Here is a 27,714-nt window from a genome sequence, read left to right as displayed (position 1 = left end):
TTCCCAGCTTGTTGCAGTAGTGTAGAATATTTTATTTCACATTATTTTGATTCTTAATTTTTGCTTTCCTGATATAATTTAGTTTTATCAAATGAGAATGCAAGACTGTCTTTTTTTGAATATCTTTGAGGCAGGCTGCCAACTCACTTGTCTGCTTATCTTCATATTATCATCAGTTGTTGTTGCTGCAGAACTTTGGCTTTGGTTGTCTGAAGGTTAGACATTTTGTTTACCTATCTTGCTATTGTTTTGAGTTGTTGTTTGTGTGCGCTGTTCTTCATGGAAAATGAAATAGAGCAGCGTAGGTGTTCTTAGCGTATGTGTGTTTATGTGTGTGTTTTATGTGTGTGTGTTTTTGTGGGGCCACTTTATGTCACCTGTAAGTGTTGATCTTCATACTTTTTATTTTTTTGACTTACCTAGTAGTAGAGGTTTGGCTTCAAGGGGAAGAGCACCAAAAAGATTTCATTGGTTTCACTGGAAGGTAACAGGAAGAGTATGACTTCACTTGGAGGAAGCACCAAGAATCAAAGGAAGGCTATCAATCTTGAAATGAAAATGAAGATTATTCCTGCAGCATTACAGGTGCTGCAATTGCTGTGTGGTGTGGTGTGGGTTGCCCCACCACCTCCTAAGAAGGCCAGAAAGGTGTTTACTCTTCAAAAAAAGCTGGAAATCTTTGAGAATTAAGGCCAGCTGGTTGATATCCCATATCATGGTTGAGTATGCTATTACACATCTACCTTGAAGGACATCAAGGTCACCAAGGACATGCTGAAGAGGTATGTGACAGAGCTTGAGAAGATATCCAGTTGGGAAGTTGTCGCCGTATAGTGGCAGTATTGGCAAGTAAGGGAAGTATGGTACAAAGTTGCCATTTTATATCTGTAGAGTGTTTTTTCATTTCCAGGAACTTCCAATATCCAACAGGTGTATTGATGAGAGTGGAATGGCAAATGAATGAACTTTTACAATACCATTGGGAAATATATGAAGAAAAAGAAAATTACAAAGCAAACCAAACTAATGGCATTCTGGATAGTTACACCCACGACCTGTACGCTTATAAGTGAGGACTGAAATAATCTCAGTTGTCTCATTAAACTACTGTACTTAATAATAATAATACAGGCAGTCCCCGGTTATTGGCAATCTGGTTTTATGGTGCTTGTCTAGCAAAGGAAATCAGCAACTTTCGGCGCCTAAAATCAGTGATTTCCACTTATTGGCGCCGATAATTGGGTATTGGAGCTGATACATACCAAACATAGGCACCAATAACCGAAAATTGACAATTTTTGGTGCTTATCAGCGCTGAAAATCACCGATTTTCGGTTATCATCATGCCGTCAGAACAAAACCCCCGCCGATAACCAGGGACTGCCTGTACCTGCCCCTTCAAGTCTTCTATTTCCTTGCTGATATCTCCTTTTCCCTACCCATCTACAGCTCCTGACAACCTTGCTGACAACTGTGGTGATGCTGTTGTCAACTGTGGTGATGCTGTTGCTGACCCTGAACCATTACCACAATTTGAAGGATTTGATAACAAGTGGTAATCTGAATGTCGTTCTCTAACTGATGACATTCACATTACTATTTGTCATCTAACTAATTTTTAGAACATTTCTATAACTTTAGCTTATTGCATTTTTAATGTTCTGTAATATGTGAGAGCAATGGTAATTAAAGAAAACATATCAAGTTAGAATTTCTGTTACACCATTTCGTTGTTAGGAATAAATAAAGATGATTACTTGTACAGTATTTACATTATGCAAACCTGTTAGAGCTGTATACACATTGTAAAATAGATTAAAAATGTTATAAATGGTGCAAAGGTGACTTTAAAACAATACAGTACAGTTTACTTGAAATATCTGTGAGGAGCTGCTCCCAGCTTATCAACCTGTTCACTTAATGACTTAGTTGTAGGAATAGTGTGCGGTTGTTAATTAAAGCAATGTCTGTACAGAATACTGTAGGTATTTTATAAGTAAAAAAAATGTGGCTGTCTGCTCATGTGCATAATTTAAGGCTTCTGGTACTCTATGGAAAGTAAATTTACAGCTGCTAATCTTGATATGGTTACATCACGTCCATACAAAAGTGTGCCATTTTCTTTGTACAATTGAAAAATTATACATTTTTGCTTTTCTAGAATTCATGTGTACTTTTTCTTTCTCTTTTAGGTAGATGACTTGAAAGGGTTAGGGTCCGGGCATGGTTTAAAGGTGATTCAGGAAGTTCTTGAAACTGGAAGTTGTGAGGAGGTTATAGTTAAGAAAGATTCTCAGAAATTTCAGATTTTAAAGGTATTGTATATTTGATCATGTAAACTTATGGAATTTGTTTTATAACTATCCCATTAAGCAAATATATGTCTTCTCTGTTGTATGGACTCTTAAATTATGCTGCAAAAGAAAAAGAACTAGGTGTGATGCTATTACCATCTGGACCCTCAGGCAAATATTACCCAGTTATCATCAGTTGTTCCTACAAGAATACAATCCTTGGTTGAGTTTGGGGACAAGGGGGGGTAATTTTCCCCACACTTGCTTGACTATAAGTGTAATTTTTTTCAGCTACCCTGCAGTCAGCATGTCTGCTCTTTGCTGGATTGTTATTTATACTTTGACTTATGACTGTGGTAAGGATGATGTCCGATTCTTTTCTTGTGAGAAAGACTGAATGAATGTATCAGGGTACCTCACCATTTTTGAAGATCAAGGTCAAGGTGGTGGTGGAAAAACAGAGAACTGATGCTCGTCACTCCAATATCCACCATGTAATTCCCTTTTAAGTCTTCAAGGTCTGGAAAAGAGACTGCGGTTAGGTCTTTGGTGGCAGCTATACTGTTGATATCCTCAAAAGACACCAGACCTCTTCCAAGGCTTGATTGGGTGCCCAGCATGCTTTTTCCACATTAAGAAGCGAGAAGTTTACACACTTTTTCAGTCTCCATTCCAGGCTTTAGCCCAAAAGGGAAGCAAGAGGAAGAAGGAAAGAGGACACTGAAGCTGGCAGTCATCCTCTCTCACTGCAGCACTTTAGAGTATGCTTGTCATGCCATTTGGCAACGTGGCAGTACAATTGCCAGAGGTCTTTGTAGTCTGTGTTCTTTAAGATGATTACAGATTACCTTTTAAAACTGATGCACTCCCTTTATCACAGGTGCATCTTGTTCTCTTTTACTCTCCAGGATCATCCAAATCTCTCACACTCTCTGCAAAGATGTGGAGAACGATGCCCTGGAAGTTATTGATGACTACTCACCACTTGTTACTGGTAGGAAAGGCAAGAGGGCTGAAGACCAGTCATAGATCTCACTCCACTGAATGGGTTTGTTCTTCAGACTCCATTCAAGATGAAAACCCCATGTTCCATGTTAGCTTCCATCAGAAAGGGTGACTTCATGCTTCAGTAGGCCTGAAGGATAAATATTTTCAGATACCCACCCATCAAACCTTTTGAAAGTACCTCTGCTTCATCAGGTACAGAACTGTCTTTCAGTTTAAGACTCTGTTTTTCAAACTGTTGATTACTCCATAAGTGTTCACACAAGTGTTCACTCTGGTGTCTGCTGTTTTTGTTGTAATGTGGGGATGAGGATAAACTGGGAGAAATTGGAATCTTGAACCCTAATAAATAGCTGGTGAAGTACCTGTGCATATTAACCAATAGGGTAAGCAGCAAGAGTCTTTCTTGCACTCTTCGATCAGCAAGTTCAAGTAGGTATCAGAGCAATCTCACATCTCACCAGGAACAACCTGCTCAGCTTTGGCAGATTGTATTCAATTGCCTAACATTTCTAGAGAAGTTCATTCTTCATGGTTGTGGTCTCTTGCACTTGATCCTTTGGCACTCAACAAGGAATTGAGGGATGGTTTATCATGGTGGTTGGACGATTGGAACCTCCTCGTGGAAGTTCTGCTGAACTCTCACCTCTGCAATGCTTCTGTTACCTAATAAATGAAAGATGGGGCACACACTTGAATAGCTCATGAACTTTAGGTGTTTGAACTTGAGATGATGTTTACATGCATATCAGCATTCTCTAGATGAGCTGAGTGCTTTTGGAACTGCAAGCATTTCAAGGTGGGTTGATAGGTCACTTGGTAGTGCTGTTGGACACCATGACCGCAGTGGCATACATCACCAAGCAAGAGGAGATGGTCTTCCTCCCCCTCTACTGGAATACCAACAATCTACTTATTTCTTACTTGGCTAAACAGGAAGTTGCCACTTTTTTTCTCTCCCAAGTTAAAAGTTAAGTATACCTTAGTTTAACCATACCACTGAGATGATTAACAGCTCTCCTAGGGCTGGCCCGAAGGATTAGACTTATTTTACGTGGCTAAGAACCAATCGGTTACCTAGCAACGGAACCTACAGCTTATTGTGGAATCCGAACCACATTATACCGAGAAATAAATTTCTATCACCAGAAATAAATACCTCTTACTCTTCATTGGCCGGTCGGAGATTCGAACTCGCAGCCAGCAGAGTGCTAGCTGAGAACGGAACCCATGCTGGAACTGTTAGTGGTACCCATAGGACCACCTATTCCCAATTAAGCTTGATCTTCTGAGTGATTAGCCATGTGTTGATCACTCCTGGTCTCTGGATGACTGGTATTTCCTTCTTGGCCCAAGGTAAATAGTATCCCAGTCTGTTGGACCTTCTTGTTGAGGTGCTGAGAGTGTTACCCTTGTGTCCCATACTGCTTTGGCAGCCATATCTGCCGAGGTTCCACCAGTCCTTGGCTTTAGTTGCGGAATGCCATTTATAGTTTGTAAGTACTTAAAAGGCGTGTACCAGGCACCGTGAACAATCTGCTGCAGTGGGTGTTGTGAAAGGGGTCTCTCTTCAGTTAGAACCACTACTGTATTCAGCAGACCATGGACTTTCTAGTATACCTCTTCTAAGACCAGCTCCTTTGTTTTTATAATAAAAGACTACAGTTTAATCCTTTCCTAGGTTTTCCAGTGGCCAAACCATACAAAGAACTTTTCAAATGGCTGGGGGTAGGCAGGTGTTTGACTTCTTGATAGCTTTTGTGATTCTTATTTGGTTAAAAGCACTACATAATTAATTACCCCCTCAGCTATCAAGGAAGAACTGGATGTTTCCTCCATGTTCATCATTAAGGAACATATTTTATTTCCTCTTGTTGATGTATAAATATTTATGAATAAATCTCAAGTAGTAGTGGAGTGAATTATTTAACACTGCACTAAATTAAAAGCTTATTAAACTATGAGGTATGAATAGTACTCTTGACTGCCTCAAAAATGAGTAGTCACACTGAACAAAGAATATAGGATATAATAATTATTTTTGCAGGAAATATTGGGATCAAACATTATGCAAAGACAAATATTATCCAAATATATATACATTACAATGTTTTAAAAAGTTGATAAGGTAGTTAGCTACTGTTTAGAGAATTCCCCTGTAACCCAGAATTTCCACAAAATTTGGGACTCCTCATGTCCCAGTAATGTCAGACTAGTGTATGCCACCTTGTGCAGTGTAATAAAAAACAGCCGTAGTTATGCATAGGAAAGGTTAGTTCATCCTACACTAATGAAATTTTGTCATCGTTTACAAAGAACAAACAGATAGGAACCAAGAAGTTGGTCACTGTTGTCATTTCCAGTGATTGAAATAATTGCTAAAAAGTATTCAAGCTAATTTTCAATTAAAAATGTTATACATTACAGTATTTGTATCAGGTTATGGTTATGGAATCATAGTAAATACAAACTCAGCTCAGTTTATAATAAATATTATCCTTTAAGTATAAGAATACTCCAGAAAATGGCAACTGTGATGTTGCTACAACTGGAAAAAACCATTGTTAAATTTCAGTTTGTAATTAAGGATACTTGTGGGTAAAATTATAATAAAAACTAGTGTAGTATATACATATGCCAGCAACATGCATATCTGACATTAATTTCTACTTCCCCAAAGTATCAAACCCATGAACCTCAAATGAAAAGGCCCTGGGTTAGATTCTATGTGAGGTGGAAACTTCTTTATTGCACACTTGACAGTGTGTTGATTTCCATGCATGATTGATACTGCTGTTGAGTATCATGGACAGTATAATCTGTAAATCCATTTTTCTTACACTTTTAGATGTAGAATGTCTCCTTACAGTGTTAGATGACCAAGATAGCACTACATGAAGAGACAAATCTGTATTTGTTAAAAAGTAATCATAAGATTAATGAAGGGTAGCAATTCTCTCCCCTAGCTAATTAGTTATGTTTTTGTCATCGCTTTTTGATTATTTACTCTTACAGAACCTGAGTACTGTGTATGGTATAGGACCCAGCCTGGCTTTGAAACTGCACACCATTCATAATATAAATTCTGTGGAAGATTTGATGAGGCATTGGAGTCAAATAAGTTTAGCAGATGAGAGAATTAAAATTGGTAAGATTTGTATTGTATCCTTGGCTATCTTCAGACTCTCTGTTGAAAAGTAGGGTGCAGAGATATTTTAAGGCATCTGTTGACACCTTAAAGCCCTATTACTGGATATATGCTAGCTCTCTGTTCTTGTGGTTAAAGGGATTTTCTTAAAATTTTCATGTTGTTATTCAACCAGTGCTTAAAATTGTCACCTTAGGAAACCAATATATTCAGCTTTTAAGTTTATATAATATACATTATGAAAAAACTGATACTATTTTTCATAGATGATTTACATGTAGAGTTGCAGCCCAAAATGTATTTTTAATGGTAAAACTAACTGCAATACAGTGCTCCCCGTCATTTTTGCAGGGATAGGTTCCAGAACCCACCGCGAAATGCAAAATCCAGGAAATGCAAAACCCGTTAAAAAAAGGATTTTGACAAAGGAAAAATCTATTTCTGGAGAGGGGCCTGTGTCACCCGAATGAAATAGTCCATTCAGCACTTATTTCTAGGTAATTCCGTATGCTAGATACCAGAGAAAGCTAAATGAAATGCTGGAGTTACTACCCCCAGAGCGAGCTCCACTAGATGGAGTCTGTGTATGGAAAAGGGTGAACTACAAAACCACGGAACCTTATCCTATAGAGATTCCCAATGTCAAAAGTCCCAACGAGAGAGGTGCCGATACAAGCCCATGCACTACTCACTTACTGTATACAAGGCAACACTAGCTCTGCATTCCATGTTAGCACCCACCTCACTAGAATGAAGTTTATCAAGGGAGGGAGAGAATGAAAAACAGGGGTGGGTCACCACCGGGTGACACGGCCCCTCTCCAGAAATAGATTTTCCTTTGTCAAAATCCTTTTCTGGATACAAATCCCGTGTCACCCGAAATAATAACAGAGAAATAAACATCATTCTTATGCTATTAAAGACTTAAATAGAAACGTTGAAAACTATCAAATTCTACCCTGAACATTAGTAAGGTCCTCTAAGTTCATGTAATGAAAATAATGTAAGTGGTCACCGTCTAAGATCATGAGCTTAGAATAGCACCTGAATAGGCTTGTATTAAGAAAATACTTCCTGCCTAATAGCAGACCCAATGACAGTGGCCCCCTTTTTTAAAGGAGAGGACCTGACAAAATTGCTCTCTCCTGTCTAAAAAAAGCCTGCAAGGAGAAAACTGGACCCAGAAACAGACCTTGTAAAAGGGGAGTACTTTCCAAGGTGACCACCGAAAATGAGGACCTTCAATTGTAGATAGAAAGTTAGGGTGAGAATTCACAACACTACCCCTGATGAGGGGAAACCAAAATGATTGGTTCTGCCAGACAGGGCAGACAGTACAGGAAAACTAACACTAGAAGCTAAGCTGATTAAAAATTTTTGGGACTTCTTTAACAAGGAAAGGTAAGAACAAGATGATTGTTGGTTACCAACCTAGCTAACTCCGATACATTACTCAAAGACCAGGAAACCGAATGTGGACGGAGTACTGTTCTTAGACGACCACAGACCTTAGGGATGAAAGTTAAGAGCCTGTGAGTCTGGTTCCAACAAAACACTTTCCCCGAGGCCAATGCGCTTAGTGCATCAGTACTGTAGCTTCGAAAACTATGTGAAGAGTGCTATTACTTAACTGCAGAACCATACTGCAGTAGAGTAGGATCCCTTAACTGATTTCAGGAAAACAGTAATAACAGGACCAATATCAGTTTCCTCCTAAACTGTAAGATTCACAAAGACCACAAAGCCAGGACATCAGAGTTTGAGGGGGGCTGACGCAGGCTGAGTTTATACCAGACGGGACAGCTTGATAGTTTGTGGCTGAATTGGGTTGCAAACAGACCTACTTCAGGCCCAGGAAAAGGTCACAAGACTACCTGAATGACGCTCCGTCTAAGGACTATTCCGACACCAGGGGCGAGGCCCTGGATAGGAAAAAAGCAGTGACCTTTTGGACCCCTTTCGAGAAGGGGCCTTTTCTTCAGAGGCACCTGCGTCTGTTGGTTATAGAGAAGAATGAACCATAACCTGAACGAAGCAATTCGAGTCCAAAACCACTTGTTTACGCAGCGCACTAATGCTGTTTTGTTCAGAACCAGCCTAAAAAGAAACCTCTTGGGGGAAGAAGTTTCCCAAGGACAGGAAGACTGTCACTGCCCTCCAAAGCGTTGATATGGAACTGCCGAACGTGACCGACTAAGTACCATGTACTTCATTGGGCCAAAAATATCCACCTCACCCGCCCAGAGGGTGACGGTGTGGAATACTGAAGCCGGAGGGGAAAGCTGGAGAGGAACTGACTTCAACAAGCACTTGATAGTTGTGCAAGGCCGGAGGCCACTATTCAAGCAGGAGGAATCAGGGAGACACGTCCTGACTCCATCATACCTTGCATAAACTCAGCTTTGACTTCAGAAGGAGAACCGTCACTGAAGCAAACTGGAGAAAACCAAGACCTTTTCTTGGGCACGGGAGAGGTATGCTTGAGTTGATGAAATGATAGGACGTCCTTGCTATCTCTTTCCACTTCCAATGGATTCATAACTCTCGGAAGGCTACCCTCCTGAATCAGGTGGGATTCCTTCTTGGTTACTTAGAAGCCCAAAGACTCTAGAAACCAATTATAATGACCGGCCTCCACGACTTCTCAAAACGTAAAACAAATTTTCCTCAGGCAATTCCCAACGCTGGGTGCCCAAATGAGCCAGGCAACTAGATATGCAGCTAGCATAGCCTCCTAATACCGGAGCTGTTGAACTACGGTATTGTTCAAACTAGCAAAGACTCTGGAGCCGCATTGAGGAGGGCATGAACCTGAAGGGGTTCCTGCTCCCAGTCTGAATCCCAAGAAGGGATAGGACCTTTCTGCAACCAAGATGTGAAAGGAAGCGTCGGAAAGGTCTATAGAGGTGGTTACGGCTCCACGCAGTAGGATCCGAACCCACAAGACTGTAAGCAACCGAGACTTGCCACATGGATAAGGAAAACAAACGGGACACGCCGGAAAAATTTTCCAATGGAAGGGAACTTCCTTGGCAGACTGAAAAAAAGCCTGACAGGCCATTCACAAAGACCCCCAGAACTCTGGCCGGAGGCTGATTGAACCTGATTGTGGGGGGACAACAGTCCAGCTCCACCCCGGGCCCTGATAACTATACTCTGGGCCCAGGAACTGAAGTTCCAGTGGCCCATTCAAAAATGGTACAGCCTCCCACCCATATGAGAAATACTACAGGGAGGAGGCTTGAATGCCTCCCGTGAAGCGGATGCCTTCCCAATTTCTCGGAGAGGAGTAGGATGCTTCCTTGCTCCTATGATAACCCTGAGGGTCAGAGCCTATGGCCAAATGTCTAGTGAAAATTCTTTCCTTAGGTTTTCGTTTGAAGCAAAGAAAACTCCAGCGGAGGCACGTGGGGAGGCAGAGACACACGGGGTGTTACAAGGAGCTGATGTGTTGGCTGGACCCGCACACATCGAGGTGGAGGCTGGGAGTGAGAGCTGACGGCTGTCTAGGGGCAGAGACCTGAAGAGCCTGCACCACCACACATGAGCAGGGGGCTCTTGAACTACATGAACTTCTTGCCGGACTTGGGACAGGTCCCTTGCAAGATCAGACCGTTCTGCTCGTGGGGTAGACACCCATGAGAACGGAGGCTCTGGGTAACAGTAGTAGCCCCAGACGGGCCAAAATAATAACGCCCACCTGGGGAAAAGATTAATTCTCCAGGTGAAACTGTTCATAAGATTTTTCAGCTCAGGCGGAACGGGCAAGCCTGACTTACCCCTGTTTCAGCTTCCGAAAATTGACTCTGGAAGTTTAGGGAGCTGTACGCTGAATAAATTAGAACTGGGTAGTCCGGGGTTAGAAGATTCACTGTGAATGTATCTGTGATATCTGTCTCCAACAAATGCCTCAGCGATACATTTTCAAAACAAGCCTGTTGATAAGAGGCTACATTCGAGCACAAGGGGTAAGAAACAGGGCTCTCAAAGAGAGCACGGTAAGACCCCACATCTGGCGTGAACTTGGAATTCTCTGCCTGCCACTCCGTTAGAGTTCTCAGGGACGATGTGTCAGCCCTAGCTGAGGGCTCACTTATGGATCCTGCCAGACAGATGCCATGTTCGTTCTGACAGTCTGGTAAAACCGGATAAGAGGATACCAGACCGGAAGGGAAGAAATGCCCTTCCACCAACCTCCGTGTGCCCACACCCGACAGGAGGGTGCCTTCATGCTGGGAAGCATAAAGGGAAGGCGCCAAGATTCCCAGACTGGAGGGGAAAAGAATGGAGGTGTCCGAACGATAGAATTCGAACGGAGCAGGACTTAACAGGTGATCCATTGACAATGAGTCTTGAGATTAATCTCTTGGGATTTAAGCTCCTGGGAAAGGGAAGGCACGGACCATGAGGTAGATAGTTAGTTTAAAAGGTTGACAATGACCCTCAAATCGAGCTCCTTATAAGGAGACCTCTAAAATTTAGTTTCATCAACAAAGGAAGGAGGGGGTAACCTCTTTGCTTTGCTTGGGCATTTCCCCTTTCCAGAAGACTAGGCCAAAAACTTGTAGATGGCACCTTTAATTAGAGATCCGAGACGTCCTAAAATTCCCCGAGCATCCACACTCTTCTTGGTTTAAAAAAAATCTTCCTAATAAAAACTTTTTGTCTTTTTCTTTTTTTTTTTACTGACTTCACCTTAGGGACGGTAGACCAGAAACCCTAACTGAAAATTGATGAGAAGCTAACACAATCCCCTAAAGGAAAAGTTTGCCTCACCTAATTTTCGAGCTAAGCGGAAAAGGTTTGCCTCAATTATTCCCGCACCTACTTATCGCTCCGGGACGATGTTCACAGGTCTGAGAAAACGAGACAGAAGGCCGCAGCGTCTTCAGAAAACTCTCCGTAAACAATTAACTTGGCGAAGAGTTCACGAGACTTGCGGCCGCCTCAGGAGGGGGAAAATTAGGACCCCAGACACCGGAGGAACAACTATTAATAAGTTATATAAGACGGAGTTTGGCGAAGGAAAACCGATGGGTGTATATGAAACCTACCAATTTACCGAGAATCTCGCCCGAAACGGAGTTTAGGAAATCGATAGGCGTATATGAAACCTACCGATCCACCGAGAATCTCGCCATCCAAAGAGAGCCCAAACACCTGTAAGATTAACTATTAATAAGCCACAAGAGGCGGAGAACCGATAGGTTTATATGAAACCCTACCTTAACGAATCCCGTCCGAGACGGAGTTTCACGGAGTGAAATCGATAGGCGATATGTGAAACCTACCGATTTATCAACCCAAAGAGTGACTAAATTAATAAGCCACATGAGGCGGAGCTTGACGGAGGTAAAACCGACAGGTGTATATGAAACCTACGGTATTCATCAGGTAGCCTGCTCGGGAGAGCATAGCGTATAACGCAATCTGCCGGGTGCCAAACGACTAATAATAAGCCAAAGGAGGCGGCGTTTGGCGGAGATAAAACCGACTGGTGTAAATAAACCTACGGATTCATCAAGTAGCCTGCATCGGAGAGAGCATAGCGCATTTACAACCTTCCGAGTCAAGAATAAGTCACAGGAGGCGGAGTTTGGCGGAGACGAAACCGACAGGTATATATAAAACCTTTCACGGGTTCATCAAGAAGTCTGCTCGGGGGAGCATAGCGTACTTCAATAACCTTCCGTGCCAAACTATAAATCCAAAACAGACTTGCTCACACCGAATGGGAGCTATAGACTCTGTAACTGCTGGTTTGTTGCAGGATAGCGGGAGCATTCCTGCACTTGACAAAACCAGCCGAAAACATATGAGAAAAGGGCATGCTGGAACGGATGCCGGAGCAGAGTACCGTAGCAGCCACTCTTTCCTAGTCAGACCAGGAAAACCCCGGAGAAAACCGGAGAGAAAACCGGGCTAACAGGACAAAACTCATAGACATAAAAACAGAGTCAACGGAACATTCCTTTATATCATGTTTGAACAAAAACCCAAAGGTTATGAACTGTTCGAAGTGGGCGCACTCCGAGCCAAGAGAGAAAAATTCCCCGGAGGAGGATATCCTGAACTTATAGTGGTGGGGGGAATAAACGCACGACCGCTAAACACTAAAACCGCCGTAGCAGTAAGCAAGAGCGCCCAACAAGATAACGAAACACCGAACAGGTAGTAGCAAAAGGAGGGGGAACACCGAAAGTAAACAAAGCAGAAGACAGTTAGGTGGAAAACGCTAACTGGCCTCTATGAGATCCCAACAGTGAGGTGCGAACATGTAGGAAGCACCACGAAGGAAATAGTCGATTAAAAGGAAGGGGGAAGGATAGGCCAGGAGGTTGGTAACCCAAAGCAGCGACCAGGGGTGGGACAGCACTACTAGCGCCCAGAGATTCTCATAGATCCCCTCGCTATGTAAGCTGTGTAGCACGACAAGAGCGAGAGAAAAGGAGAGGAAGGGCAAAAACCTCATGGCCAGGAGAGCAATGAAAGATAAAAGGAGTGTGAACAGGAGTGGGGAGAGCACTCCCGGTCACCTCCAGGTCGAGGTGGAGTGCCAACTCAGACACACCGAGGGACAATCAATCAATGCAGAGGGAGGGGATGTAGGCTACAACATAAAATAAGGATAAATTGCTCTCAAGCCTTGGAAAGTTAACAAACCTTGAAAACAAACCAAGGGGAGAGAGAGAGCAAAGGATAAAAGGGAGAGAAGGGGACTCTCGATACCACAAAATAATATATATATATAGTCGGTAAAAGAAGTGTGAACAGGAGTGGGAGAGCACTCCCCCTCACCACTGGTAAGCAACCCAAAGAAGGATTGAACTAGGACAGGCTTTTCATCTAGGTAAACCCTTTCTATTCCAGCTCCTAACTTATTAGGAACATTAGCCTAAGTGAAAAGCACCTGAAACAGGGAGAGGGTGGACGTAGGCAATATATCCAAGCCAAAACCAAACAAAGGGAAGCACCAGACATAAAACACACATGTACAGAACGAGATCACCGACATGAAACTCATACGTATACCCTCGATCGAGAACGTCCTCATTAACGATTTTTCCCCTGAGGGGAAAAGTGTTATGTCCAACCCCTAGGCTAACCTAACTGACGATGTAAAGGAAGGAAGCCTAGGAGAGGGGTAAAGCCACTAACCAACTAACTCAAAAATTCATAATAAAACAAAATTTTTCTATAAGGTACATGTAGGAGGATAGGAAGGCCCAGCACAACATGGACGTGAAGGGACATGACCGACCTTCCAGTTAAATGAAAGTACCCCAAAATTAACAAAAATCAAAAGCATCCAAGCACAAGGTCAAAAATTAAATGTACCAATGAAAATCATGTTCCCATACACTTAGAGAAGTGAGTCTAAAACAAGGCAAAAATAAGGCCAAAATAAGAACGAATAGGCCCGAGGGGAACCACGTAGCCTAAACAACAAGACAGCACTTGACCAGGAAGGGAACACAAAATTCACAAAATAAACAAAATTATAAAAACAAAGTAAAAACAAAGTAAAACCGTAACAGTACCAATGAAAATAAGATCCCCAAAGGCTAAGAGAAGTGAGAGACAAAAATAAAGCATAATGAGGCCATGATAATAACCTGGGCTCGAGGGGAAGCTCAAGCCCTAAACGCTCAACAACACTTCTCGTAATGAAGCCACGATAAAAGCAAATGGCCCCGAGGGGGTAGCTCAGTCACCTAACGCTAAACATCACTCTCATAATGAAGCCATGATAAATAAAGCGAATGGGCCTGAGTGGGTAGCTCGTAGCCTAAACGCTAAACATCATTCCCGTAATAAAAATCACTCTTACATAATGAAGCCATGATAAAAGCGAATGGGCCCGAGGGGGTAGCTCGTAGCCTAAACGCTAAACAGCACTTCTCGTAGTAAATGGGTACAGAACAAACATAAAATTAATCAAACCCACTAAAGTTAGGGATCATTAATGGTAAAATATCCCAAATAAAAAGGGATACAAATAAAAACACAAAACAAACATGCCGACCCAAGACCAAGAGAGGTCAAGAGACGACGTGAGAGGAGATCGAGACGGGCGTTATAAATCCCTTTAATTATTAAGCTAAAGGAAAATAAGGAGCCTCAACCGCCTAAAAAACAATAAAACACTGGTACTCAAGTAATTGAAGAAGAACCTTCTGCGAGGATGCCATAAAAAATAAAAAAAAGAGCACAAAATAAGGATCACAACGAAATTACGTGTGAACTAAAAACGTGCTAAAATGGAATGCGGCTAGTGTTGCCTTGTATACAGTCCGCGAGTAGTGCATGGGCTTGTATCGGCACCTCTCTCGTTGGGACTTTTGACATTGGGAATCTCTATAGGATAAGGTTCCGTGTTTTGTAGTTCACCCTTTTCCATACACGACTCCATCTAGTGGAGCTCGCTCTGGGGTTGTAACTCCAGCATTTCATTTAGCTTTCTCTGGTATCTAGCAATGGAATTACCTAGAAATAAGTGCTGAATGGACTATTTCACCGGGGGACACGGGACCCCGATCCAGAAATTACTATAACTGCCAAATACCCTGTACCCTTTAAACTAAAATGCATATAACTGCCCATTTTAACAGTTCACTGAATAATTTATTAGTTCAAACAAAAATATACCTTAAATTATCATATTAAAACAATTTCATATTTCAAACAAAAATACACCCCAAAACACCCAAAGTCAGATTACCCTTCTACGTCTGTTGCTCTTAAGTATATACATCCCTAAAATGCTTATAATTAATGTTAATGAAACACAGCAAAATATCTATAAAATGTGTAATACAAATTAAGTAAGTCTTTAATACAAATTAAATAAATCTCTATAAATGTTTAATACTAATTAAATAGATCTTTAATGCAAATTAAATAAGTCTGTCTTACAGAACGTTAACAACTAATCAAGTTACCCCTGTATACATAAGCATAGCCATTTTCTCTCGTAGTATTGAAGTCGTTCCGTTTTCCTTTTACATTGGTAAAAACAATTATTGTCACTAGTGTATTAAGTATTTTTAAAGTGCATATGTATTTTTGTTTTCTCTTCCTTTCTTAGCGCTCTCTCTCTCTCTCTCTCTCTCTCTCTCTCTCTCATTGAGATAAGGGAGATTGATTTTTTATGCATGTTCATTTGTTTTGTACAATATGGTTTTTCATATTTTCCATGCTATAATTACAGCTTTATTTATTTCAATAAAGCAGACTGGAAAATAAAATTAAAATAATTAGCGAACATTTTAGATACTGTACGATATGCCCTATCATCCAGAAACATTTTACAGTAATATAATTTCAAATACATCTTACTATTACCTTTAAAAGGGAGAGGTCATAAACTTGTTAAGCTCATTCTGGCACCCCAGAATGAGCTTAACAGCTTACAATTTGTATTGATTTATTTAATTTTTATTAAACATTTTATTGATATTTTGCTGTGTTTACATTAATATTAACATTTGAAAATTAGTAAATAATTTTTTACCATAAAAATGTATTTAGACATGAAATAAAATGAAAATACAGTAATTAGTGAATATTGCACTATGAAAAGGGCCCCAGAATGAGCTTAGTGCCTTACGATTTGTATTAAAGATTTATTTAATTTGTATTAAATGTTTTATAGATATTTTGCTGTGTTTATATTAATATTAATATTTGAAAATAGTATTCATTTTTTATCATAAAAATGTATTTAGCCATGAAAATAAAATGAAAATACAATAATTAGTGAATATTGCTCCATGAAAGAATTCACGAATTAGTGAAAGTTCCCAAGTAATAGTGAAAGATATGTTCCATAAAAATCCATGATAAAGTGAAGCGTGAAAAAGTCAGGGTCCACTGCAGTTCTTCTTATGGCTGTCCTTTATCCAGTACACCAATGCAGATTCCATCTTAACAATTGTTTTATCACTCACTGTCGAAACTGTTTTTGCACTAGCATTCACAGCCTTTCTTATCTCTGCCTTTTCTTCTTGATGTAGCATACAGTCTTCTCATTCACACCAAAATGGCAGGCTACGGCTGTGTAACTGTTGCCTTCTTTTAACCTATCCAGAAGTTTTACCTTCTCCTCGAGCGTCATGACCTTCTGGGGTTTAGGCTGTTTGCCAGAAGCCTTAGAAGGAGCAGGGTGTTTAGGAGGCATCTTAGGGCATGATTACACAGATTAATATTGCAAACAAAGACGCTGAAAGTACACAGTAAAACTGAGGTGTGTACTGTACATTGAACTCTAAGCACAGTATAAGTGGATTCTGTAAGTGAAATAACATTTGATATTATGCTGTTTTTTTTTCTTTAAATGATATGTATACAGAGAGAGAGAGAGAGAACTGAGGTGTATGCATCGAAGTCTAAGTACAGTATAAATGGATTCTGTAAGTGAAATAACATTTTAGTGATATTTTGCTGTTTTTTTATCGAAGGATATGTATACTGAGAGAGAGAGAACTGAGGTATTTATACATTGAAGTCTAAACACAGTAACTAGCTGGGGACGAGACTTGACAGGCATGGTTAAACTATAGCTGGGGAGGAGAGTAATAATGTTTGTTTTGTGTTGCCTACGTATGAAAGTAGGATTTTAAATATTTTCATAGTGTTAGAGATAAAACAACAGTGATAAAGTATTCTCTTATGTAGTGTTATAATATGTTTGATAATCATAGTCAACTAAAATTGTAATAAAGTACAGTACATCAATCAGACAAAGCAAAAAATGTGGCAACAAGTGCATACCTACGTATGCACACACTCACACATTCTCATAGTGAACTTCCTGGCTTTGTTTGTTTTCGTGTTTTCATGTTTATGGTAAGGTAATTGATGTTTCGTTAAAGGATATGTTCAATACATACTGATATATGGTAGAGAGAGAGAGCTGAGATTCTATGTCGTCGAACTTGCTACTGTTGGTTTTGTGTTGCGAAATTTGGGACGGACCATCTTCTCAAGTTTTGTCACAACCTAGGTATTGTGATAAATCTGGAAAAGGCTAATCTTCTTCCCAGCCAGAGGATTCTGTACCTGGGAATGGTGATAGACACAACCTAGTCAAGAGTTTTCCCATTGGACCAGAGAATAGAGAGGTTCAGGGCAGTAGCTCACTCCTTCTTTTCAAAGAATGAGCAACCAGCTCACCAGTGGCAAGTAGGGCCTCTTGACTTCTCTGGAGAAGCTGGTCCCTCATGGGCATCTTCATGTTCAGTCCCTGCAGCGGAGACTAAAGGAGTTTTGGTCTCCAGCAGGAGACTTCCCTCAGCTCCAGGTCCCTCTATCGGCAGAGGTGAGAAATGACCTGTTGTGGTTGGATGATCAGAACCTGACAGTGGGAGTTCCTCTCTTGGATCTTCTCCTGTTCTCAGATGCATCCTCTGAAGGTTGGGGTGCTCATCTGGAAGAGCTCCTGACTTCAGGGGTGTGGAGCTCTCAGGACAAGCAGCTCCACATCAACGTGTTAAGAGTTGAAAGCTGCCCTCCTGGGTCTTCATGAGTTTTGGGAGAGGGCAGTAGGTCACTCTGTTGTTCTGATGTCCAGCAACATTACGGTGGTGACGTATGTGAACAAACGGGGCCTGGTGTCACGCCAACTTCACTCGCTGATGGTTGAATTGCACCAGTGGGTGAGTGATCGGAACTCAGTGGAGCTCATGGCCAGGTACATTCCAGGCAAAAGGAATGTAGTGGCCGATAAGCTGAGTCATCAGGGACAAGTTCAAGGTACGGAGTGGCCTCTGCATCAGGACAGCAGACAGGCTGTTTCATCTGTGGGGAAGACCCATGTGAGACCTCTTCCTTACAAGGTTCAAAAGAAAGCCGGAGGCCTATTGTTCGGTGGTCCCAGATCCGTTCACTGTGGCGTAGGATGCCCTTCAACATCCTTCAGACAACCTGAAAGTTTATGCCTTTCCTCCATTCTGCTTGATCTGCCATGTCCTGAACGGTGGTGAATTCCAAGAATCTCAGGATGACCCTAGTAGCTGCTTTGTGGCCCCAAGCAGAGTGGTTCCCCGATCTTCTGTTTCTATGTTGTCCAAGAGCTTTGAGCAGTCTTGTTCTCCTAGGGAACTCAAGCCTCCTACATGGGACCTAACTCTGGTGCTGGGTAGTCTCACTCGAGCTCCATTCGAGCCACTGCGTCAATCATCAGACAGGGATCTGACCTTGGAAAAAGTTTTTCTTCCAGCTTTGGCTTCCTCGAAGATAGTTGGTGAGCTCCATGGTCTAGATTATGATGTTAAACACACCAGGGGTTGGGGGTCTGTGGCTTTCAAATTTGTCCTGGAATTCGTGGCTAAGACTCAAAATCCCTCGGTTCACGATGACAGATCTGCATCTTTTCCATTCCTTCCCTTAGGGATTTTGTTAACAGCAATCCTCAGGAGTTACTGCTTTGCCCGTCAGAGCACTGTGTGCTATCTGAAAAGGACTCGTCACCTAAGACCTAGGTGCCATAGACTTTTTGTTAGCACAGGCCGAGCCAAGAAATAAGTGTCAAAGAATACTGTTTCATTTTGGCTGCATGAGGTAATCAGGAGAGCCTATGCCTCATCGTCAAGTTCTGTCTCCAATACCTTGCATGCTTAGGCACATGACACCAGGGAAATGGGTTCTTCTCTGGCATTTAAGATGAACTTGTCTGCTTATAGGATTTTGAATGCTGGTTCTTGGCTTTGTCAGACCACGTTCATTTCCTTCCACCTGAAGGACATTGCCCACAGGTCCTTGGACACTTTTTCCTTCAATCTGGTGGTGGCTGTTCAACAAGTTGTGTAGCTCATCCAGTGCCCTTGGCAGGACAGTTTATATCTTGCCGAAGGTGATAGTGTGGAAGAGAGAATGAGTGAGATGACTTGTCTCTTTTCTTTCCCTTTTTCTTTCTTCTCTACCTACGGGCAGTTTTGAAGAATAAGACATCATAAGCTGGAACTGGCTTGATGCTGGTAAGTGTTGCAGCCTTACTGTTACAGCATTTTTATGTTCCATCCAACATACAAATTTGCTTCTCAGTAGCCTGTACTTCTCTCTGTGGCAAGGGGAGTGAGAAGTGGTGACAAACCCATTACCTGTGGCTGACATGGTTTGTTGCTCGAACAGATATAGTTCTCTTTGACTTCGTATATGCAATGAATCTAGCTTGCTGCATTGTATTTTAACCCAGTGGACTGGGTGTTAAGATACCCACTTATCTAACAACTCGGAGGCTTAGGTCCTCTTCCTTAGAACTCTAATTTCTAGGAAGAGTGATCAGGTGTGCTGAACCTCCAGTCAACTCAGGATTCTCATACCTGCCTCCAAGTGTGAGTCTGTCCTAATGTTAAGACCGAAGGTTTGTTCCACGTATGAACAAATGACAAATTTTTAGTTAATTTGTATTTTTCATAGCTAACAAACCTGAGGTCTTAACATAGACTGCCCACCTCTGGCCACCCCTCTTATATCTTATCTTGGTTTGGAAGAAAGCCTGAATGCGTCATGAGGTTCCAGCTCGGTCTGTGACCCATTTCCACCTCATCTGCGCATCAGATGCCACAGATTCCTTGCATATACAATTTTTTATTGTTTTTAAACCGGTTTCCAGCTGTTCAGAAGTTTTATCCCAATGTTAAGACCTCAGGTTTGTTAGCTATGAAAAATACAAATTAATTAAAAATTTGTCATATTTGTTGGGTTGTACATATGGATGGTCAAGTCGCAATGCATATATGACATGACAGCAATGTCTGTTTCCTACTATGAACAAATATAACACTAACGAATCAAAGAACGTTATCCACTTGGCATTTTTCAGTCCTTAGGGTCCAACATTTTGGCTAATAATCATAATTTTTTTTATCCTTCCTTGCATTTATGTAGTAGAAATTTTCAGTTTAGGTAGCAAAAAACTAGACAATTCATCTTAGTTTCATATGGTGTTCCTGATTTGTTATGAATATTTTGTATAGCAAAGAAAAAATGTATAATTTTGAATAACTTTAACTTTTCATTCTTTGAATATTTTGGATAACTTTAACTTTTCATTCTTTGAATATACTGTACTGTGATAAATTGTAATTATTCGATTTTGAATTAACAACAAAATCAGTTTTTACCATGAATAATAATAATACAGCAATTAATCAAGAAAATTTTTGCAAAGCTTTTTTAGCCCTTGAAGTCAAACTCTTGGTTTGAGAATCATAATTTCTTATCATCCTTTCTAGTATGGTATGCTATATCAAGCCATAACTAGTGCAAACAGCTGTAAAATGCATGGTGAAAAAAATTTATTTAGCTCTGTAACTTGATTTTTTTATTAAATGTACATTTTTATGGATATGTCAAGAAATTCTGATTTTGGCTAATTTGTGCCTCATTTTTAATTTATAAGTTTATTTTGAAAATTCACAATGAAGTACAATTGTTCAGCTTTAAAATGACTAACCAGTTAAATGGAAATTCAGAGCCCATGAGTGTTTAGTGAAAATTCAGTGTGATTTATCAGACAAGTTCTGTTGCCTACCCATAAATCTTAGATTGAATTGAGAGTGTTGGTTAGGAGATTTGGGATTACCCATGACCCCTGATAGACAGGCATCACTCACTGCTTTGCATGTTAAACCAACCATCCTGTACGTGAAAAGGTAAAAGTTTGTCTGTGGAAAATTTTTTTTTTTTTAATTTTTATTTTTATTCTGAATACCTTGTTCAAAGCGAATGTAAACATCTGTGCCTAGAAATAGAATAATTTAATTTGGCTATTTGTATACATTTTTTTACCTGTTGGGATTTATGGGAAATGTTGTTAAATGTAGCAACGTCTTTTTTAGGTGTTTTGCAGAAGCACATTATTTAAATTTTAATCTGCATATATTCCAGGTGTCACATATCACTCTAATTTGAATACTCCAGTAACCCTAGATATTGCCAAGAAAATTATGGAATTAGTGAACATAGAGTTATGTAAAATAAAAGAAGGATTTGTTTTGGAACTTGCTGGGGGATTCAGAAGGTAAGATGCATTTGGTGCCTGTTTAACTGCATCTTTTTTATTAGTAACCATAATTGAAATTTTTCAGCTTTCAATGCAATTGGTCATTGCGCACATTATATAATTATCTAGAATTATACAGTACATAATCTTAATTTGTTCCTGCACAAATACAAACCTTTGTTCTTTACATAGGGATTTTGCTTGTGAAAGTGAGCTGGAACGGCCATTCAAACTTATTGACAAGGTAGTCAGCTACCAACATGCAGGATAAACCCCGCCCACCTGTCAATCTGCACTCCACTTTTCCTTCAGGTGCCGCTGAGTCCAAACATCTTTTATGACTCTCTGCCTGACTTTTGCCATTCAAACTTTTATTCATTAGACCTAAGTATTCCTTTTCCATTTTTGGTTGTTGACTATGTTTGTTTTGTATTTTCAAACCCATTGGTCAAATAAGCCTTCTTGCAAGGAATTAAGTTTGTGTTTTCCTCGCCTCTGTCAGTACTTCTTTCATCAGACATGTAACAGTATCTGGTAGTAACACAACAGCTGTTTCATCCTCCGATAGATTTAGCCACTTCAGAGTCCATGAAAGTAGTGGCTGCCTTAATTATGGTAATCCTGTTGTTACAATCTTCCTTTGTATTCATTGGAAATGGGCCAGGTAGCCTTCTTTGATTTTTGTGGCTTAGTCTTTGTGATTTTCGACTACTGCAGGTGGGGTGAGTTTCAACAGTGATGAAAGGAGGTAGAGGTGTTCTCCTTCCCTTCATCATCTTCATCTATGTCATTCTTTTGAAACTCATCTCCACTTGGACCCAGTTGCAAGTTTAGAGTTGGGGGTGGGGAGTCTGCCCTGCATTAGAAGGCTTATTAAGCCTCTTTCTGTGTGCCTTTCCCTTCAAGGTAGGGTGGGGAGTGTTGATCGCCATCAGTGTTTGATTTCCCAGTTTGTTTTCGTGGTTTTTGGACCAGGTTTACAGGCGGCAACGAGTATGGAGTGTTCTCCCTACTTTTCTGTGGTCAGATGACCATAACAACAGGTAATCACTTCTACCCTTCCCAGTGGAATCTTTGGAGTTTTTGTATGGCTCGTTCACACAAACCATTGTTTTTCATTACCCGGCCTATGGGTCAGGTTAGGTTTGCTGATGATCCACGGATGTTCTCCTTATTGTTCTTTGGTCAGGCAACTGGGCTGATATGGAAACACTTCAGCTCCCCCCCCCTCCCCCATGGTTTTTCGGGATCACACGGGGAAGGGTTTGTGCTGCCTGTTTATGCTGCTCATTCATTCCCAAATTTTCAGTTTTGAATTGAGTTTTTTAATTGAGCCTGTGTTCCCAGTTCTTTTATGGTCAGATAGATGGACATGGTGATGGTAGCATTTTGACCTGGCTGTCTCCGGCTCGTTTGGGTCATTAGAAAGGGGTTAGCAAGACCATGTCGTGCTGCTTGGGCACTATCAACGGCTCCAGTCTTCAGATTGAATTGTTCAGTAGTGACGGGTTTTGTGGAGTTCTCCATCGCTTCTGATCTTCCTCTTTCAGTACTTTCAATTGGAAGGAGAGGGCTACTATGTTTGACTATCCCTGCAGGAAGTCGTGATAGGTTTCCAGCATTTGTTCCTTTCCTGAGGAAGAGAACTGATTGCCCCATGTATGGTACTGTTGCACCCATGGTTTTCTGTATGGGTACAATTGTTGCCCTGAGCCCAGACAATCTCTGGGCCATCCAATACCCAGGCTGACCTATCCCCAGGCCAGCCAGTTCCTTAGCTGTCATACCAATGGTCCAGGACTCCTTGACACTACCCTTGCTCTGTGCATGGGTGCACCTACTATCCATGCTGACCAATTCAGTCAAGGGTCTTGACCCACCGGTCTGTGACCCCCTGCTGTTACCCATGCTTATTGCAGGGGTGCAACCACTATCCAGGGTTCCCTGAGACCGAGGAATGCTGTTCCAGCATAGCTAGCCAGGCTATCTAGGTCAGCCAAGGTGCATGTACTACTGGTACAGGATCTTTGGCTTGCAGGGGTCCAGGGGAAGCGACAGGGCCCATGCAGTCCTGTCATCCTGACTTAGTTAGGGGTGATTTCCCCTCTCCTTCCCTTCTTTTCTGTAGAAGTTCATCTAAGAAGGTTTGGCACAGTCATGGATAGCTCTTGCCAATGTTTTCATGAGTGAGTACACTCTTCATGTCCCGCCTTGGGTTTGCTATCAATTGGTTTGACTACCCTACCCAGCTCAGCTCATCTTATGGAGGCCTTGCCTCTTCTAGACAGGGCAAAGGTGCCAAGGACCATTCCCCCTTTTTTCTGCAGAGGTTAAGCATCTGGGCAAGGATAGGAAGCTTTCACACTTCTTCCCAAGGTTTTACAAGGAAGTATGCAGTCATATTAGCCCTAGAACCAAAAGGGTTATATGCCAATCTGGGAGTGATCTCGAGGGGGTTTTCAACAGGGTTCCTCCTACAGGAGGGTTGTATCAGGTTTGTCAGTTCCTGGAATGGTCCCAAGGGTCCTGTATGCCTGGATTCAGTTACCAAGGTGCAGAGTCCGCTATTCTAGAGGCCATCAAGCTCAGTTGCAAGCTTGGTGGCCATGGGAGAAGTGCTGGGACAATTTCTGCAAATTTCCCTGCCACTGAGTTGCCTTGGTCATAACTTACTAGTGGTGTTATGAATCATTGGCTTTCATTAGTATCTGCACAGGCAGTTCACTCAGGATAAATCCAGTGTAGTGATTTTCTACTTGGCCCCCTGACTTTCTGCTTGCCTCCCTGACTCGCCAATAGATCTTTATCTTGGTAAGTGCTAAACCAATACCACAAGTAAATCTCTCTCTCTCTCTCTCTCTCTCTCTCTCTCTCTCTCTCTCAATGGATGACCCAAAGGATAAGGTTATATTCGAAATGCTTTTGTCTGGGGATAGTCTCTGCCTATGACCTGGCCCATCAAGCAACCTCCTGTGAGCTGTTGTTGCATGTAAGGGGACAAGATTCAGTGGCATCTTGAGTCCCTGTGCAAAATTTTGGCACCGAGTCAGTGCTAGCCTTGAGAATTGATCTGGTTCTGGGGTCTACTTAATTCCTTTCAGGATGAAGTAGAGGCTATGGAAAGATTGGTGCCGTTGCTTATAGCAAAATCCACCACTTTTTGCAGCTACACCCGCCTCCTGCTTACATCATGACCATTCCTTGAAGCTGATTGATTGGCAATGGTTTAAAAAATTTGGTTAATCTTTGGTTCTTTTCATCTTCATTAATTTTGCAATGGTTGTTTTACCGAACTAAAATGTGTTCTGCTGATTATCAGAAGGAAACGTTATGTTATCCCCTGAAATGAAATCATAATGCACATCTCCCTAAACATGGTAAAAAAAAGGAAAATATGAATAAAGTCAGGAGTGTTCTGCAATGCTGCAATGTTGTTTTTTGTAAATGAGGATCACCTAAATACGGAGGCGAATCTGTGCATTTGAATTACAGGACAATGATAATTACCATCTGATATTGTCAAGCATGTTCACCATTCTAAATTTAAACACAGACTTTCTCAAAGCTATGCAGACTGGTATTTCATATTCATTTTAAGAAATTTTACTATATTTTAATAGTCATAAAATCAATTTCATTGCAAATGTTTACGCAATCAGTGAGATGACAAGCAGTGACTGCACTCTACAAAATCGGAATATGCCTATGTTTAACTTAAAGTTACTGTATGATAGGCTATACAATTCATATTGGATATAATTTGCCAAGAATTTTTAAAGGACAGTATCTCCTTTCAAAATAAGAGGATCATACAAAATGATGTAGACCTATAATGTCCTATGTCTTTATGTTGGCTTAAGCAGCTCATGACATTTGGATTATAGGCCTATCTTATATTCAGCCTTTTTTTGCAGTTCTTGTTGTGGTTATTCTTGTTTTTGTTGCTGCTGTTATTGTGCTTGTAGTGTCTGAAAATTTTTCACATGGTAACCTAACATTGCAGAATAAACATAGACCTATTCATAAAATTCTGCCTACTATTGTTAATTGAAATTTATTAACTTGTTTTGATTAAAAGTAATTGAGATCTTTATGAATATAGTCTATGCGAGAATATTCTCTTAACAACAGAGAGAATGAGAGAGAGAGAGAGAGAGAGAGAATTTACTGACTCTTATGTATCCTTTTGTCCAACAGGGTAATCTTCATAATGCCCCCAAAATCAAATGATTAATGGGCTACTCACAGACTTGCTTGGATCATCTCTTACATAACTCTTTCAGCTTTTTTCGTTATGTATCTTATGATGCCTTCATTTTCATAGAAATGCTCCAGCAGTCTTGTATTTACTCATCACAGTAATATAATTTGTTATCCCTTTTGTAAGTATATTTTTAATATGATTCATTGAGAGCAGTTTGATAGATGTGGGTGAGGCTGAGACAGCCCTATGGTTAGTGCCATCGGCTACATCCCAACAAATTTTACATATATTCTCTTTGGTATAAGTGGTGTTACATTTACTGTGGCCACATACACATGTATGTATTTATGCACATGCTTTTATGTGTACATTTCACTGTATTTACATACATTATATATTGTGGGGTAACAGATGTGGGTATAAAACTATTTACAATAAGAAATTGACGTGTAGGCCTATGCCTTGTCATTGTCTCAAAATTATAAGAATTTCATGTGTAGGCCTATGCCCTTTCATTGCCTCAAAATATAAGAAATTGATGTGTAGGCCTATGCCTTGTCATTGTCCCAAAATATAAGGAATTGACATGTATGCTTATGCCCTGTCATTGCCTCAAAATGTAAGGGTTTGATATGAAGACCTAATCTCACAATGACTAACATTTGACGTGCAGGATCACATGTGTAGGCCAACTCAAATTTAAGAAAAAAGCAAGAGGATTGTATATTCAGGTTGTGCATGATCAAAAGAAAAAACAGATGCACAAACAGAATGACCCAAGATCTTCATAATGATATTATATAACTTAATCTATCTTTTATCGGAGATATCAGTTGCAGACTTCACAACTCTGGGAATTCAAATCTGTGGTGTGATTCATGCACGGAATTCAACATTACTGAACGGATTCAAGTCCGTACTGGTAATCATATGGATTGTCAATTAAATTAGTATGACGTTATTCCCCTTATGAGAGCTAGCCAATCACTGGCGTGCAGTGGGCGGGGCTTAGCTGCAAAGAGTGGTGGGTTTTGCTATAATGGCACCTGTCTCTGCCAGGCTCTCAGTCCTATAGGGAATTACAGTTGAACTTTTATGTTCAGTTGGCCTTCTCTTCTTTGGGACAGTGGAGGTTTAACTTCATTTTTCTTGTGAAATTTCCCTGATTTTTCTTCCAGGTGGGAAAGGGCATGGGCGGCATTCTTTCCCTGCAGCTGCTCTTCATGAGAGAGTGTCAGTCTCTTCTGAGTCCCCATTAACTCTTACCTTTTCCGGTCCATTTCCTTGCCTTATTTGCGGCTTGCAATGGGACCTAACCCTTAGTGGGGGTGAGCAGTGCTGAAGATTGGCACTAGATGTCGATGGGGAGCCACTTCTCTCATCTTTCAAGGGACTAAAAGGATGAGTATTTTTCAAATACATATTTTAGTCATTTCAGAAATACCTCAGCTTTACTCTCTGGGAGGAAAGATGAAAGACCTTCCCCAAGGTCTAAAGAAGAGTGTACATTGATGCCAACTTATACAGACCTTTCCCAAGGACTGAAGAAGAGTCTACACTGATGCCAACTTATACTCTTTTGTGAAGGGTATACTGGGTGTATTCAGAGACTGACTTTTCCTGGCAGACCTGTTGCACTGTTGGCTGTAGGACAACCTGCTTTCTCAAGTTCAGTAGTGCTGAACTCCAAGATTTTTACCTTCTTTCCCAACTAGAGAATGAACATCCGGATTGCTGGTTTACAGCAGCAACAAGAGTTTTCGTAGGATTCTTGAGCCAGCAAACAAGTTCCTGTTGTTTCAGGTACAACTTGCTTCGGGTTGTCACTGTTTTTTAGTTCCTTGTAGAGGTGGGTTCTGAGAACAACTTCACCTCCTCTCCCAGCTTAGTTTCAAGAAGTTGTGTCTTCAGGCATCTGAGACTATTGTGTCTTCAGGTAACTGAGACTATGACAGGATGCTGGGAACTGTACATGGGAATGCCTCCTAGTTTTCCCGAGGGATGCTTTCATGGTCAAATGCATCCAATGAGATTTAGGAGACACTTCTGGGCATTG

The 27,714-nt window shown here is 41.0% G+C and overlaps 1 protein-coding gene across 5 annotated transcripts in view; it reads left to right on the top strand.

Moving 5' to 3' along the window:
• The window catches only part of LOC136838621 (DNA-directed DNA/RNA polymerase mu-like), a 166,132-nt gene that overhangs the window by 119,975 nt on the left and 18,443 nt on the right, over window positions 1-27,714 (top strand). For all 5 annotated transcript variants that reach the window (XM_067103895.1, XM_067103894.1, XM_067103896.1 and 2 more), the window contains 3 exons: window positions 2,193-2,315; window positions 6,315-6,447; window positions 21,340-21,472. In XM_067103895.1, the coding sequence (XP_066959996.1) occupies window positions 2,193-2,315; window positions 6,315-6,447; window positions 21,340-21,472 (389 nt within the window). The remainder of the gene's footprint in view (window positions 1-2,192; window positions 2,316-6,314; window positions 6,448-21,339; window positions 21,473-27,714) is intronic.

Source organism: Macrobrachium rosenbergii, chromosome 5 (assembly GCF_040412425.1).
Source record: "Macrobrachium rosenbergii isolate ZJJX-2024 chromosome 5, ASM4041242v1, whole genome shotgun sequence".
In the NCBI taxonomy this organism is placed as follows: Eukaryota; Metazoa; Arthropoda; class Malacostraca; order Decapoda; family Palaemonidae; genus Macrobrachium; species Macrobrachium rosenbergii.
The sequence above is the reverse complement of the archived record's forward strand: the minus strand, read 5'-3'. Positions and strand labels throughout refer to the sequence as shown.